The sequence below is a fragment of the Pelophylax lessonae genome (assembly GCF_965119305.1).
Source record: "Pelophylax lessonae genome assembly, chromosome: 2".
NCBI classification, from domain to species: Eukaryota; Metazoa; Chordata; class Amphibia; order Anura; family Ranidae; genus Pelophylax; species Pelophylax lessonae.
The window spans coordinates 631,110,236-631,126,135 of record NC_138769.1 but is presented as its reverse complement, the minus strand read 5'-3'; the positions used below and the strand labels follow the sequence as shown (position 1 = coordinate 631,126,135).

The 15,900-nt window shown below is 42.7% G+C and overlaps 1 protein-coding gene across 1 annotated transcript in view; it reads right to left on the bottom strand.

Annotated features, from left to right (window-relative positions):
• PAN3 (poly(A) specific ribonuclease subunit PAN3) overlaps positions 1–15,900 on the bottom strand; it is a 177,459-nt gene that overhangs the window by 16,050 nt on the left and 145,509 nt on the right. The window contains exons 11-14 of the mRNA XM_082246131.1: positions 13,125–13,226; positions 6,638–6,803; positions 2,891–2,978; positions 1,474–1,613 (exon numbers count right to left, since the gene is read on the bottom strand). Of these exons, the coding sequence (XP_082102257.1) occupies positions 1,474–1,613; positions 2,891–2,978; positions 6,638–6,803; positions 13,125–13,226 (496 nt within the window). The remainder of the gene's footprint in view (positions 1–1,473; positions 1,614–2,890; positions 2,979–6,637; positions 6,804–13,124; positions 13,227–15,900) is intronic.

Below are 15,900 nucleotides of genomic sequence, written 5' to 3'. Positions count from 1 at the left end.
AGTCCTACTCCTGTAGAGGGCAGTATAACCCGAGTTGATATCAAGGAGGACTAAGTCTGTCAATGAGCGACAGAGAAATTATATTATATATAGTGTACAACACTGCTAGGGACACACCCACCGCACTGGCAGCACCACAGGGTCCAGCACAGAGCACTACCACTGCTATAGCAGAGAGGGAGAGAAACTCCCCACAAAAAAAAAAAAAAAAAAAAAAAAGACTCACCACCACCCATCAGGCACTTACAGCACACCATGCGGCGATCAGGAAGAGAAAAATCCAGGAGTCAGCACCAGGAGATGAGGAGGGGCTCCCACAGCCGAAATCACCGTCATAGCTTCAAAAAACCTGACTGCTGCCATTTTGAAAGAGAACCACAAAAAAATGGGCGCTGAGGCTACACAAACATGGCCGTCGATCTACAGTACAAAAGGCTACAAGAAAATGGCCGCCACGCAGCTCTCAGGGGGGCCCCAAAAGCACTGAACCTGATCCCAGCAGGAAGAGGGGCCCTGGCAGGAGCCCCCACCAGGTATAGCCCCCTCCCAAAGTTGATCGTCGGATGGGGCTATGCCACGGCCGACCTAGCGCAGAACTGGGGACTGCGCGAGCTCGTTGGCCAGACTGAGGGGACCCTCTGGATCTAGATTATCCAGACCGGCAGTTGACAGATTCTCACAGGAACAAAACAAAAATAGGAAAAAATTCCATTTAAGGAAAAAGTTGTCAGGACCAGCGATCCCAGCAAGGAAGCAAGTCCTTACTCCTGACTAGGCAGGAAAAAAAAAACAAAAAAATAAAATAAATAATGAGTGCCTATGGCTGAGAGCGGGAGTATACCCCCTTGGACTGCCCCATAGGCGTAGTCAAGCTTTTTCCTGCCTAGTGTCCTACTCCTGTAGGGGACAGTTTAACCCAACTGTCAAGAAGATAAGGAGCCGTATCAGTCAATGAACGAAAGAAATACTTGCGCTAACATACAATACAAAATTAGATTTTACATTTCAGCCTTTAAAACTGAATCTCAAGTACAGTAGCAACCAACAAATGCTTAAAATCACACCACACAATTCCCCAGGGCAAGGAGAGAAGTGCATAATCCACCACAAATACTGTAAGCACAAGTTTGCTGAAGTGGACCATTTTCACTGCTGCTTGGGGACCCTGAAGAGTGACTCTTGGAAAATGTTCTAGCAGACTTTGGCAGACTAGTTCTCAGACTGTAAAATAGGTCTTCAATACGGCATTATGCATACCACGTGTTGACATATTATAACCTGCAAGCAACTGCCAAAGCATTGCATTGTCAAAACACTGCAGGTACAATTTAGTCCAATGTGGGAATTGGCAACGCATTTAAATTAATGCATGGTGTGAATGAGCCCTTAATGTTAGTCGGCTATGTTAAAAGTAAAAAGCTAGCCACAAGGCAACAAGCAAGCCTTACAAAAGATTTTTTAAGCAAGCCTTACAAAATAAGATTTTTTAAGTCTGAGGAATAATTGATGTTCACAAGTTCCATGGCTTTCTGCAGATTCTCCCGCTGAATGCCCGCCAGAGAGTTGCAGGACAATGCTAGTACCACTTTTCCCAAGGAAATCAGGTCCGCTTGCTAAAAAGGGAAAAAAAAAAAAAAAATAAAATGTCAGCCCCTACAGAATACAGATTTTCGAGCAGTTAACTGACTCTTCAAAAATCAGTTTCTATTCTTCTACATTGTTTTACCCTGGAGTCCAAGAATCCTTTCCCTCATTTATGAAAGGTCTTAACTCCACAATCTACAATACAATGCAACCTCAGAGTTTGTACTCAAGTCACTAACACCCCCTGCTCACACAGTGTAGTGAAAGGACACCAATGGGGATAGAAATGAACCGGTCTTTATTGGACTTTTTGTATCTCTTGCAGCCAATACAAGCACTTCTTGGGGAGGAGGAATGCAGTTTGTTTTAAAGCAGTAATAAAGTACCAAAAAAGTATGCTGCAGCTTACCAATCATTCGATGTGGTGGCTGTACTAGTTTAAGCTTTCCTTCTGTTTTTACCTGATGATCTTCCCCAGTTCACCTCCCATAATAAGCACAGGGGGCACAGCAAAGTAGTATTGTCAGTCTGGGGGGAGGTTAAGTGTACTAACAGATTAAAATACAGTAACAAATTGAAGCCGAATTCCAGCCAACACTTTATAAGAAGTTACAGCAACAGTTTTTTTTTTTTTGGAAAGCTTGTTTTGTTTAGAACCAGACAAACTGGTCAGATCACCAGATTAAAATACATGAAATAAAACTAAGAAAGCAAACCAATATAGCCATAAACACCTAAATGGTAAGCTGCAAAACAAAGGTTTTGCTATTGGGTTTAAAGTGGTTCTAAAGCCTGAAGGTTTTCATACCTTAATGCATTCTATCGCTGCTGCAGGGTCTCCCAGCATCCCCCTACCTTTTTCTTACTTGAGACCGATCCAGCAAAGTGCCTGAAAGTAGTGGGTCTCGCTGCAGTCTGCCTCATTGGGAAGATTGATAGCAGGGCAGGGCTGAGTCCTGCTGTCAATGGACGCAGCAGAAGGGCTTGGGAGTGAGCATGCATGAGTGCCTACATTGGAATCGGTCACCTATTGGGGGCACCAGCAAGAGAAGGAGCCAAGAGCCCCGGTGGGGGACCCAAGAAGAGGAGGATTGGGGCCGATCTGAACAAATTCTATTGCACAGAGCAGGCATGTATAGGCATGTTTTTTTTTTTATACCACTTTAGAGCTTTAAGTCTAGCACTTCCATGAAGTAAACATGGCAGAATCAGAAGAAAAAAAAATTGGCATAAGCTGCTGAAAAATGTAAAACTAGGCACAGAGTATAGCATAGAACCTAGCAAGAAATAGTATTAAAGGATTTACCTGATACTGAGGCATCAGAGCAACAGGATTACTCTGACTACCATCATAGGTCAAAACATCAAAGATTCCAGCACAGTTGACATGTAACCTTCGAGAGCAGAAAAAACAAAAACCACACAATTACAGGGTAAAAACCATTATTGCTCTTAAACTAACTAATTTTGTTAAGAACATTCCCCTCTGGGTGATCTACATACATTGCAGGGATGGGAGTGATTTTATAATCAATAAGCTGCTGCACTTGCAAGGTTCTAATGTAATAGCAGGGTCTGCATCCCTTTAGATGTGATTTCCCTTGAGTATCTCCCCAAAGTTGACATTTTTGTTGCAGAAAATGCCCAAAATTTGGCTCACTGAGTTTTTCCTAGAAGATACAAGTTAAATCACACAAGCAGGAAAGGACAATAGGGGGGGGGGGGGGTTATCCTGTACACCCATTAGTGTACAGAATGCCTCTAGGCTGCCATATTGCATAAAAATCTGACAGCGCTGCAGATTAAAAAAGTTACATTTTTATTAACCAATAATATCGCTTGTGTAGCAATTGTACATGATATAAGCCATTTTCTTATGAGCCACCCCCCCCCCCCCCCCACAAAAGTAGAGCTACCGTTTAAGAGTTTAGTGAACCCTAAAAGACAAGTCAAATATGCACAATAATGGTCTATGTCACAGAACAATACATGCCAAACAACCCTGGCAGCTCAATCTTCCACAAATACCTTTACATTTTTGATCAGAACAAGTTTGCAGATTAACATCTGACTTTTCTCCAGCTTTACCAATGTGTACACCAGACCAGTGACTGTATAAAATGGTCATCTAAAATTTTCATCTAAAATTTTCACCTAAAATTTTCACAAGTGGCAAGCAGAATTGATACTTCTCTAGCGACAGGTTTACATTATAGTAAACCCTTCCAAGGAAAAACATGGAAGCTGCCACTGTAGACATTCTGCAGATGAAAGTAACCCATTATACTGACCCTCTGGCTTCTAGGCTTGGAGTCCAAACCCAGAATATACATGCAGATAGTCTGAATGAAATCAGAGCTTTCCTGATCTACAAATTTGCCTGACTCAAATTAAAAAAGTGTAGGATTTATATAAAAGAGAAAAAAAAAAAAACACACACCAATATACTCACCTAAATAGAGGAAAGGATTGGGCCTTAAATTGAGGTGGAAACCAGAATGCTGGGAAGTATGAGTAATGGAAACATTTTATTGCTATACACCAAAAATAAAGTACAACATTTGATTGTGTCGACTTTACATGAATTGACATTTTAGAACACTTGGGTCAGTCTGATATACGTGCAGGTACACCAATTCTATATATCAAGAGTATAGGGACTGATGGCACTCCATATATGCCACACAGTCCATAATTATTCCACTGTTGCCATATTATAGTCTGCAGGGTACACCATGGCAATGAATGCTGAATCATCAACTCACCGCAGCAGTCATGGACCTAGTTTGTATCGTGTATACAATGCTGGGAGGCACCCGTGGATGAGCTGACATACATATATCCCCAATTTTGCAAACATTTCCTTCAGACTCAGGACCTGGGACACACCACATGTTGCTCACTGCATTACCACATGAGGCAGACTCTTAAAGCGGAGTTCCGGCCTCGGAAATGTTTTCTCAATAAAAATACCCCCGGGACAGTCAGGGCTAGTACATTCCATAATGGATAGCCTCTGAACTGTCCCAGGTCGCACTTCCCTTGAAAAGTTATTCTCCAGCGCTGCCATCTCAGGTGCGGGCAGCTGAAGCCAGCGCATCCTCTTCTGAGTCTGCTTCGTCCCAGAATGCCCTGGTCGTCACCCCTGGGGCAGGCGCGCATGCCCAGAAGCGGTTTAGCAGGGAATGATGCGCCTGCACCGGAACTGACAAGGGCCGGTGCATTGACTCCTGGGAGCGACGACGTTCAGCTCCCTGGAGTCATCGCAAGCAGGAAGTGACGGCACGGGCCGCGGCCAACGAGGGAGGAAGTAGAAGGAAGGCAAGTATACTTTCTTCAAAAACAAGGTAAGAAAAAAAAAAAAAAAAAAATCGGGAGTCTCCATTTGTTTTTTTAGGGGATTTACAGCAAGCGGATGGGCCAAAGTTGGTTTTGAGCCCGGAACTCCGCTTTAAGGCAACCACTTTTTAAGCATTTCGCTGTATACTTTGTCTTTGGATATACTGCACCCATTTACTTTCTGGTTAATCCTATTGATTCTTATGGAGTATTTCTTTATCCATGCATTTTTTTAAATTCCTTTTATGGGCTGTGGAAGGTTTCACCACTTACAAAAAAGATAGGTAAAAAAGCATGTGTATTTCAGACACTCAGTACAGTTTTTTGCTTTTTCAAAGCAACAGTCACCACTTTCTTCCATCATTGCACTTCGTTTTTATATGGGGATATGTGTGGTGCGTTTTGCAAGACTATGGGCATTGCCACCACAGCTCCCGGGAGATGCACATGCGATGCCCTGGGTCCACAGGACCGCACATTGTCAATGACAGTCATTTTGTAAGCAAAAGGGTTGGACAACAATTTCCTCCCTTTAATTTAAATGTATGCGATTTTAGTCGACCAATGGATTATTGGAATATTTATACTTTTTTTTTTTTTTTTAACAGTTTTTGGCATCTGCTCCTGAAGAGTACTAAATCACGAAATGCTAGAGCTACAATGATGTCATCAATTTCTCAACCATACAGTACGCCATCGTTACCCAATCATTTTTTAACGCTTGCATACCTTTTGTACGTTTGCGTTTTTCTGTATTTTTATATACACGATACAAACTAGGTCCATGACTGCTGCAGTGAATTGATGATTCAGCATTCCTTGCCATGGTGTACCCTGCAGACTATCTATAATATGGCAACAATGGCATAATTATGGACTGTGTGGCATATACAGAGTGTCATCAGTCCCTATACTCTTGATATATACATACAAACAATTGGTGTACCTGCACATGTATCAGACTGACCCAAGTGTTTGGATTGTGTTGACATTTCATATGTTGTACTTTGTTAATTGTTGGTGTATAGTAATAAAATGTTTCCATTGCTCATATTTCCCAGCGTTCTGGTTTCCACCTCATTTAAAGTCCCAATCCTTTCCTCTAGTCAAGTAAATGGAGCACAGAAAAATGTGCCCCCATCCCTAATTAAAGTCCCAACTTCTTGTTTCTCTTAATATATTCATCTAGGTGGATGCAGCATCAATCCGATGCCAATTTGAACCCTGCCGCCTCTACACCGAGGACTGAGTAAAGCGTGCTGATCACTCTCGGTTCTTGGGCCCACTCTGAGCACAGACTCATTACCACTCCGTACCACTCCGTGTTCTTCCCCTCCAGTGTTTACTGGAGTGCTGGGCTGGGAGGGGACAGGACAACTAGAATTTTCATATTTAGGTCAGTAATGGCAGCCCCATGTTTCTCTGGAAAGGTTCACTTTAGGCATGGAGATGATGCAGCATTGAAGGGATCAGTGAGGAATTTGCATAATGGTATTTCCAGATAAACTTGCATAACCCTGGCTTCACCGGTAAGAATGAGGGTTTCCCTGTCATTTGCAGAATCCCTAATCTAGTGTTAGTCCAGTGCCAGCTGGCCATCACCTGCACAATACCAGAATAGAGGCGAGCCGTAAAAGGAAGAAAATACTGAATGGCTGCTGAGCTTTTTGGATGAAAAATCCTATAAAACATTTCAAAAACGTAACATATGTACCTGGTTTTCCCAGTGATGAGAATTTTAGTTGGATCCATAACACGACATGCAAGTCCTGCTGTGTGAATAGTTCGCAACGCTGAGCTCAACTGGACGATATATGCCCAAATGAGGGACTCTGGTAACAATCCAGCATGTTGACGAGGCAATGGACCATCATGTTGGCCTGAAGAAATTTTAAAAGCTACATAAAAGATCATGCACATGGAAAATGCTATTGTGACTTCACCTACACTGTGCATACATCTTTATAACACAAAAGAAAGGTGTAAAAAAAATAGCTCCACCAATGCCATGCTGCTGGGTCTTTAAGCAAACCACCAAAAAGGACAACAGATTGCTGGTCACAAGATTTAAATCTCCCCCAAATAGTATTCTTTTGGGTCTGAAATATTTAGCCCATTTACACATCTATGATTCTTTACAGTAAACAGCACCACATCAACAGTTCTGGTTCAATATTAATCTAGCTTTCAATATGGCATTAGAATTGAGGGTGCGTTTGGAATGTTTCCCTGCTGCATTTATATGCATGCGGTTTCTATGCAGGAATTAATGGAAACCCACTTATCGCATGTTAGCACTTTTTAAAATTTGAAATTACATGTAAGAAAAGGTAACAAAAAGGCAAGGTTTAATGACTAAGCAAAAAGAAAAAAAAAAAAAAAAAAACAACATCCACACACTAAGACGCAAGATACATGAATAAACGTTTGGATTTCATTAAGGGCTCAGTTACACCTACTTTGCTCTGGCAATTGTTCTGCAGTGGATCAGTTTCCACAGAGCGATGCAGGCGCTCGCTACTGCCACCTCCTAAATGCCTGCTTTTGAAAGCTGAATGGACTGTTTAAACAGGAATGCTTTGCCTTAACCTTAAAAAATGTTACTAAACCCATGACCGTGCATTCACTATATCTGGTCTTCCACAGTACACCGGACATGGAAGTGAATATTTAGTAATTCCACTGCTCAAAAAAATTTCAAGGAACACTTTAAATCAGTATAGCATCAAGTCAATTAAACTCCTGGGATATTGATATTGGCAGTTAAGTAGCAGAGGGGGTTGTTAATCAGTTTCAGCTGCTTTAGTGTTAAATTAACAGGTGCACTAGATGGGCAATGAGACCACCTCCAAAAACAGGAATGGTTTTACAGGTGGAGGCCACTGACATTTTTTCCCTACTCATCTTTTCTGACTGTTTGTCACTAGTTTTAGCTAGGGTCAGTGTCACTACTTGTAGCATGAGGCAATACCTGGACCCTATAGCAATTGCACAGGCAGTTCAACTCCTCCAGGATGGCACATCAATACATGCCATTGCCAGGTTTGCCGCGTCTCCTAGCACAGTCTAAAAAGAGCATGAAGGAGATTCCAGGAGATCAGCAGTTACTGTAAGAAAGCTGGACAAAGCTGTAGAAGGTCCTTAACCCCTTTAGGACTGGTATCTGCTCCATTGTGCAAGGAAGAACAGGATGAGCACTGCCAGCGCCCTACAAAATGACCACCAGCAGGCCACTTTTGCAAATGTCTGACCAATCCAAAACAGACTTCATGAGGGTGGCTGAGGGCCCAAAGTCCTCTAGTGGGCCCTGTGCTCACTGCCCAGGACCGTGGAGCTCGATTGGCATTTGCCATTGAACACCAGAATTGGCAGGTCCGCCACTGGTGCCCTGTGCTTTTCACAGATGAGAGCAGGTTCACCCTGAGCACATGTGACAGACCTGAAAGGGTCAGAAGAAACAATAAGGAAAGTTATGCTGCCTGTAATATCGTTCAGCATGACTGGTTTGGTTGTGTGTCAGTGATCGTTTGGGGAGGCATATCTATAGAGGAACGCACAGACCCCATACAGGCTAGACCATGGCACCCTGACTGCCATTAGGTATCAGGATGAAAACTTTGGACCCATTGGCAGACCCTACACTAGTGCAGTGGGTCCTGGGTTCCTCCTGGTGTACGACAACGCCCAGCCTCAAGTGGCGAGAATATGCAGCCAGTTCCTGGAGGATGAAGGGAATACCATTGAATGGCCCCACAGGCTCGCCTCATCTAAATGCAATAGAACCCCTCTGGGACATTATGTTTCGGTTCATCCAATGCCGCCAGGTTGCGTCTGTTTAAGAGCTCAGTGATGCCCTGGTCCAGATCTGGGACGAAATACCCCAGGACACCATCCCTCGCCCCATTAGCAGCATGTCCCGACGTCAGGCATGCATACAAGCACGTGGGGGCCATATAAACTGCTGAGTACCATTTAGAGTTGCTGCAACAAAATTTCAGCAAACTGGACTAGCCTGCTGCATTTTTTTCACTTTGATTTTTGTGGCGTCTTTGAATACAGACCTCTGTAGGTTGATAATTTCCATCAAGCGATGTGGCATCCTTTCGTTCCTAACACATTACCCAGTCCATATCTGTATGGATATCCAGCATGATGATATTTTTCCCTATCGAGATCTAATGTGTTTTTAAAGTGTTCCTTTAGCATTTTTTACACTGCTCAAAAAAATTAAATACCATTTTTTCATCAGCAGTATATACTGGTAAAATCTTGCAGTTTTCATTCTACTGTCCTATGGAGGCTACAGGACCTCTGACCCTCTGTCTGGACAGTGCCAATAACATGCACCCTCCCAAGGAGAGGAAGAAAGAAAAAAAAAAAAAAACTCTAGCAATACACACCAAACTGAGCATGTGCAGAGTTGATTCCAAAGGCTCTGTACTATCAGCAGATTGGGGACTGTGGAAGAAAGGGAGGCTCAGGGAAGACAGGATTAAACCACCTTTTACACAATGCAGAGGATTAACCTCTTAGGTTCCACAAGGAGAACAAGCATGCTGTACTGCACGCACACTGATTTTACTGTTTTTCAGGTTAACACTTTAAATTGGGCAGTTAACATGAAGCAAAACCAACTTTTTCCTGCCTCCACCCCCACCAAGTGCAATACTAAGCGCTAATTCGCTCCTTTTCCATATAGGCTCACCGGACAATTGCTTGGCAACAAGTTGCTAATAAGCCAATCACATGGCAGCAACTTAATGCATTTAGGCATCTAGACTTGAAGATTACTTTCTGAAGTTCAAACCAAGCATCAGAATCAGGAAGAAAGGGGATTTGATCGTGAGATGGTTGTTGGTGCCAGACAGGCTGGTCTGCACATTTCAAAAACTGCTGAACTGGGATTTTCACACCCAAACATCTCTAGGGTTTACAGAGAAAGATCCAAAAGAAAATATCCAGTGAGCGGAAGTTGTGGGGATGAAAGTGCCCTTTATGTCAGAGAATGGGCAGACTGCTTTGAGATGATAGAAAAGGCAACAGTAACTCAAATAACCACTTGTTACAACCAAGGTATGCAGAATACCATCTCTAAATGCACAACACATCGAACCTTAAAACAGATGGGCTACAGCAGAAGACACCAGGTACCAATCCTGTCAGCTAACAGGAAACTGCGGCTACAAACTACACAGGTTTACCAAAATTGGACAATAGAAGTTTGGAAAAACATTGCCTGGCCTGATGAGTCAATTTCACCTGTGACATTCAGATGGTAGGGTCAGAATTTGGCATAAACATGAAAGCATGGATCCATTCTTCCTTGTATCAATGGTTTACGCTGGTGGTGTAATGGTGTGGGGGAATATTTATTTAGTATCAATTGAGCATTGTTTAAATACCACAGCCTACCTGAGTATTATGACTACAGTGTACCCATCTTCTGATGGCTCCTTCCAGCAGGATAATGCACCATGTATCAAATCTCAAACTGGTTTCTTGAACATGACAATGAGGTCACTGCAATCCAATGGCCTCCAGTCACCAGATCTCAATCCAATAGAGCACCTTTGGGAAGTGGTGGAACGGGAGACTATCAAGAATGTGCAGCACCTGTGTCATATGTCAATACGGACCAAAATCTAATGAATGTTTCTAACACCTTGTTGAATCTATGCCACAAAGAATGAAGGCTGTTCTGAAGGAAAAATGGGTCCAATCTGGTACAAGAAAGGTGTACCTAGTTAAGTGATCGGTAAGTGTATTAACGCGTGGCGAAACCAAATTTAGGAAAAGGAGGCCAGATTGTAATCGTTTGTCAGTGCTACCAAGTTAAAAAAAGGATATTTACAAAGTTATCAGTGTGAACATAATCTTAAGGTTCACTTCTTTACACTGTTAAAGGTGCACACATGTATCATGTTGGCCTGCATAGGTGCAAATATAGCCTAGTTGCAATCTCTGATCTAAAAAACAAAGGTGGAAATAACAGTGTCTGGAATTAGCATTGCACAGCTATTGGCTGTAGAAGGTGTACAGAGGAATATTAGGAGATATCTTTGAGTAAAACCACCAATATTTAACAAATTCTGAGTGTGATGACTGCAAGGAAAAAAAAAAAAAAAACTCTAAAGTTGTCCCAGTCAACGATAAATATTCATGAGATTTGCCTTCATGTATTGGTTACAATGTAAGAAATTGCTGATGCATGAAAATCAACATACAGTGCATTGCGAAAGTATTCGGCCCCCTTGAACTTTGCAACCTTTTGCCACATTTCAGGCTTCAACCCTAAAGATAAAAAAATAATATTTTGTGAAGAATCAACAAGTGGGACACAATCATGAAGTGGAACGAAATTTATTGGATATTTTAAACTTTAACAAATAAAAAATGAAAAATTGGGCGTGCAAAATTATTCAGCCCCTTTACTTTCAGTGCAGCAAACTCTCTCCAGAAGTTCAGTGAGGATCTCTGAATGATCCAATGTTGACCTAAATGACTAATGATGATAAATAGAATCCACCTGTGTGTAATCAAGTCTCCGTATAAATGCATCTGCACTGTGATAGTCTCAGAGGTCCGTTTAAAAAAGTGCAGAGAGCATCATGAAGAACAAGGAACACACCAGACAGGTCCGAGATACTTTTGTGGAGAAGTTTAAAGCCGGATTTGGATACAAAAAGATTTCCCAAGCTTTAAACATCCCAAGGAGCACTGTGCAAGTGATAATATTGAAATGGGAGTATCAGCCCACTGCAAATCTTCGAAGACCTGGCCATCCCTCTAAACTTTCAGCTCATACAAGGAGAAGACTGATCAGAGATGCAGCCAAGAGGCCCATGATCACTCTGGATGAACTGCAGAGATCTACAGCTGAGGTGGGAGACTCGGTCCATAGGACAACAATCAGTTGTATACTGCACAAATCTGGCCTTTATGGAAGAGTGGCAAGAAGAAAGCCATTTCTTAAAGATATCCATAAAAAGTGTTGTTTAGTTTGCCTCAAGCCACCTGGGAGACACCAAACATGTGGAAGGTGCTCTGGTCAGATGAAACCAAAATCAAACTTTTTGGCAACAATGCAAAAAGTTGTTCGGCATAAAAGCAACACAGCTAATCACCCTGAACACGATATCCCCACTGTCAAACATGGTGGTGGCAGCATCATGGTTTGGGCCTGCTTTTCTTCAGCAGGGACAGGGAAGATGGTTAAAATTGATGGGAAGATGGATGGAGCCAAATACAGGATCATTCTGGAAGAAAACCTGATGAGTCTGCAAAAGACCTGAGACTGGGACGGAGATTTGTCTTTCAACAAGACAATGATCCAAAAACAAAGCAAAATCTACAATGGAATGGTTCACAAATAAACATATCCTGGTGTTAGAATGGCCAAGTCCAGATCTGAATACAATTGAGAATCTGTGGAAAGAACTGATAACTGCTGTTCACAAACGCTCTCCATCCAACCTCACTGAGCTCGAGCTGTTTTGCAAAGAGAAATGGGTAAAAATGTCAGTCTCTCGATGTGCAAAACAGAGAGACATACCCCAAGCGACTTACAGCTGTAATCGCAGCAAAAGGTGGCGCTACAAAGTATTAACTTAAGGGGGCTGAACCATTTTGCACGCCCAATTTTTCAGTTTATTTGTTAAAAAAGTTTGAAATATCCAATAAATTTCGTTCCGCTTCATGATTGTGTCCCACTTGTTGATTCTTCACAAAAAATTACAGTTTTATATCTTTATGTTTGAAGCCTGAAATGTGGCAAAAGGTCAAAAAGTTCAAGGGGGGCGAATACTTTCGCAATGCACTGTAGGTCTGTTATGTTCACTTCATTGCATTGATCACAATCAGGTGTAAGCCCCCATTCAAACGATGTTACTTGACAGATCAAAGTCATAAGTCACACCCTATTTCTGGCTATGGAACCGTTCTGTGCAATTCCGATTTGCACTAAAAGCTGCTTTCAAACGGGAACCAGGGCTAAATCTGCTTTTTTAGTAAAATGGCCACAAATGTTATGAAGGAATAATCCCGTTCATTTAGTAAAACTTGGAGAGCTTTTGCCAACTTTCTTCCTAAAAAGTACAGCTACATAAGCTGCAACAGGTCAAATATGATCAGCATAAAGAGAACAAAAAACAGTATGGTAAATGCAATTGTGATTTAGGTAGATTAAACTATATTGACATTACCCCATTTCCTCTTGGTAAAATAGCCATCTGCACTGGGATCGTTAAAATGCCTGCTCATCATGGTCTCTGCTCTAGCATGGAAGTCATATGCAAAAACCAAGGCTTGAGGGAGGAAGAGAAAAAAAAAAAAGTGTAAATACACAAATTATACCACCGCTTCTATGAATAACACACAAAAGACATGATTTTAAAAACAAATTTTTAGCATGACCAAAGTCAAAAAATGGTCACATGCATCTAAAGCCACTTTGCTGGACAGCTTCAAACAAAGACCTAACAAGCATGTTGCCGTTGCCAAGTGTTGGGAGTGGTCAACACTGCTGTGCCATGCCAGAGACGGTTACTGAATCTTTGCGAGGGCCTGTGCAGACAGGCTTTTGCTCCCACCAGACTGCTTCTCTCCTCTAACCAGTCCATGGGAATACAAAAGCAGCCAGATGCAGGTTAGGTGGTCAAATGCGGGTGAAATGCACTTGTCTGAGAAATCTGAATGATCTAAAATTTTTCAAATGGATGTCTGAATATTTGCCCATTGACAAGCTCATACTCACGGAATTCTGGACTGCAAAAAAATCTCATGACACCATGTACAAGCCAACTGTGTTGCAAGTGCTCATTTTTGGGGAAAAACATTAATACTGATCAGTTATACATAAACGAAGTGTAAAGAAAAGGCGCTCACAATATAAAACATAAAATAAGTGCATGAATGTGGTCACAAATGTGCTATAATGCAAAAACCATGAATGTATAATGAAAGTCCATAGTGACAACCCCAACACCAAAAGTGAAATGCTTCTAGATAAAAATGGATTTTTGTAAAATCTTACCGTAAAATCCTTTTCTCTTAGCTCATCGACAGACGTAGTCCTCGGTGATACACCACCTTCGGGTTATGTTACCTCCGCAGGAGCAGGACTAGACAGGAAATTAAAAAGCTCTGGCCACACCCTAGGGGCAGTCCCAGAGGGTATATCCTCTCTCTCTCTGCCTCAGCAAATCAGTTATGTGAAAAAGCAGTGCTTAGAGAATTTAACCCAACCCAACTCCAAAACAGAGGGGCGGGGACTACGTCTGTCGATGAGCTAAGAGAAAAGGATTTTACGGTAAGATTTTACAAAAATCCATTTTTCTCTAGCGCTCATCGACAGACGTAGTCCTCGGTGATACACCACCTTCGGGACGTCCCAGAGCAGTATCACAACTGAGGGGTGGGAAAATGGAAATCAAATCTCAATCTAGAAGGCCCAACCGGTGCCAACTAGAAGTTTACAATGCTCATCCTTAATGATGAGACTCAACCAAAAAAAAGAGAAAACAATTTTTCTTTTTTTTTTTTTCTCAAACAGAAAAAAACCCTCGAGGTAGACCACCGGTCTCCTCAAATTGCGGCCTGCAAAACTTTGCGGCCAAATGAGGCATCCGCCGATGCCGTCACATCAATTTTATAGAATTTTGTAAAGGTATGTACCGACGACCAGGTGGCCGCCTTACATACCTGGACCACTGACGCCTGATGGCGAAAGGCCCAGGAAGTACTGAGCGCTCGAGTGGAGTGCGCCCTAACAGGGAACGGAGGACTCTGACCCTTAATAGAATAAGCCTGTACCACCGTTTGTCTAATCCATTTGGCAATGGTCGCGGCAGATGCAGGCAAACCCTTTCTGGGGCCATCCGTGATCACAAAAAGTGAATCCATCTTACGGAATGATTCCGTAGCTTTCAGGTATACCCTGATTGCCCGAACCACATCTAAGGAATGCCACGCATGTTCCCGATGATGCTTGGGCTGAGGACACAAGGAAGGTAGTACAATATCTTCATTCAGATGAAAATCTGAAACCACCTTGGGAAGAAAAGATGGCTTAGGATGAAGTACTACCTTATCCCTATGAATCACTAGGTATGGTGACTGGCATGATAATGCAGCCAGTTCTGACACCCTGCGAGCAGAAGTAATAGCCACCAAGAAGGCCACCTTCTGGGATAGAGTAAGCAAGGGAATCTCCCTGATGTTTTCAAAAGGAGGTTTCTGTAGAACCGACAAAACCAAATTAAGATCCCAGGGCGGTAAGGGCGCGCGGACTGGAGGAGCCAGGTGCCGCACCCCCTGGATGAAATTCCGCACCAAGGATTTGGTAGCTAAAGGCTTCTGAAAGAAGATTGCTAATGCTGAAACTTGACCCTTGATGGTGCTCAAGGCTAGCTTCTGCTCAACCCCTTGTTGCAAAAAAGCCAATATTCGAGTCACCGAATAGGTACGTGGAGGAAATCCTAAAGATTCGCACCACGCAATATAAGTCTTCCATGTGTGATAATAGACTTTGCTGGAAGTCGCTTTCCTTGCTTTAATAAGGGTAGGAATGACTGAAGTAGACAAACCTCTGTCCTTCAGTACTTGGGTCTCAATGGCCAGGCCATTAAAACCAGCGACTGTAAAGCACGAAGATAAATTGGTCCTTGAGACCACAGACACTCCCTGAGACGAAGTTCCCACGGAACGTCTGCGACTAACATGTCCAAGTCGGCCAGGCCGGCTTGAGGAGGCCAGCCTAGAATTTCTAGGACCACTGGCGCTGATTGGATCTGAACCAGGCGTCCCTAGAGCTATCTGGCCCCGACCATCCGAGAAAGTCTGGTCGTTTTCTGTTCCCACACATTTATCAGATACCTGATAGTTATCAGGAAAAGTGATCTTTTCTGGTTGAACCTCAGGGACCGAAGTCACCCGACTAGAGGCTGCTTGGCCTATCTGGTCAACCAGATCCGATTCCTG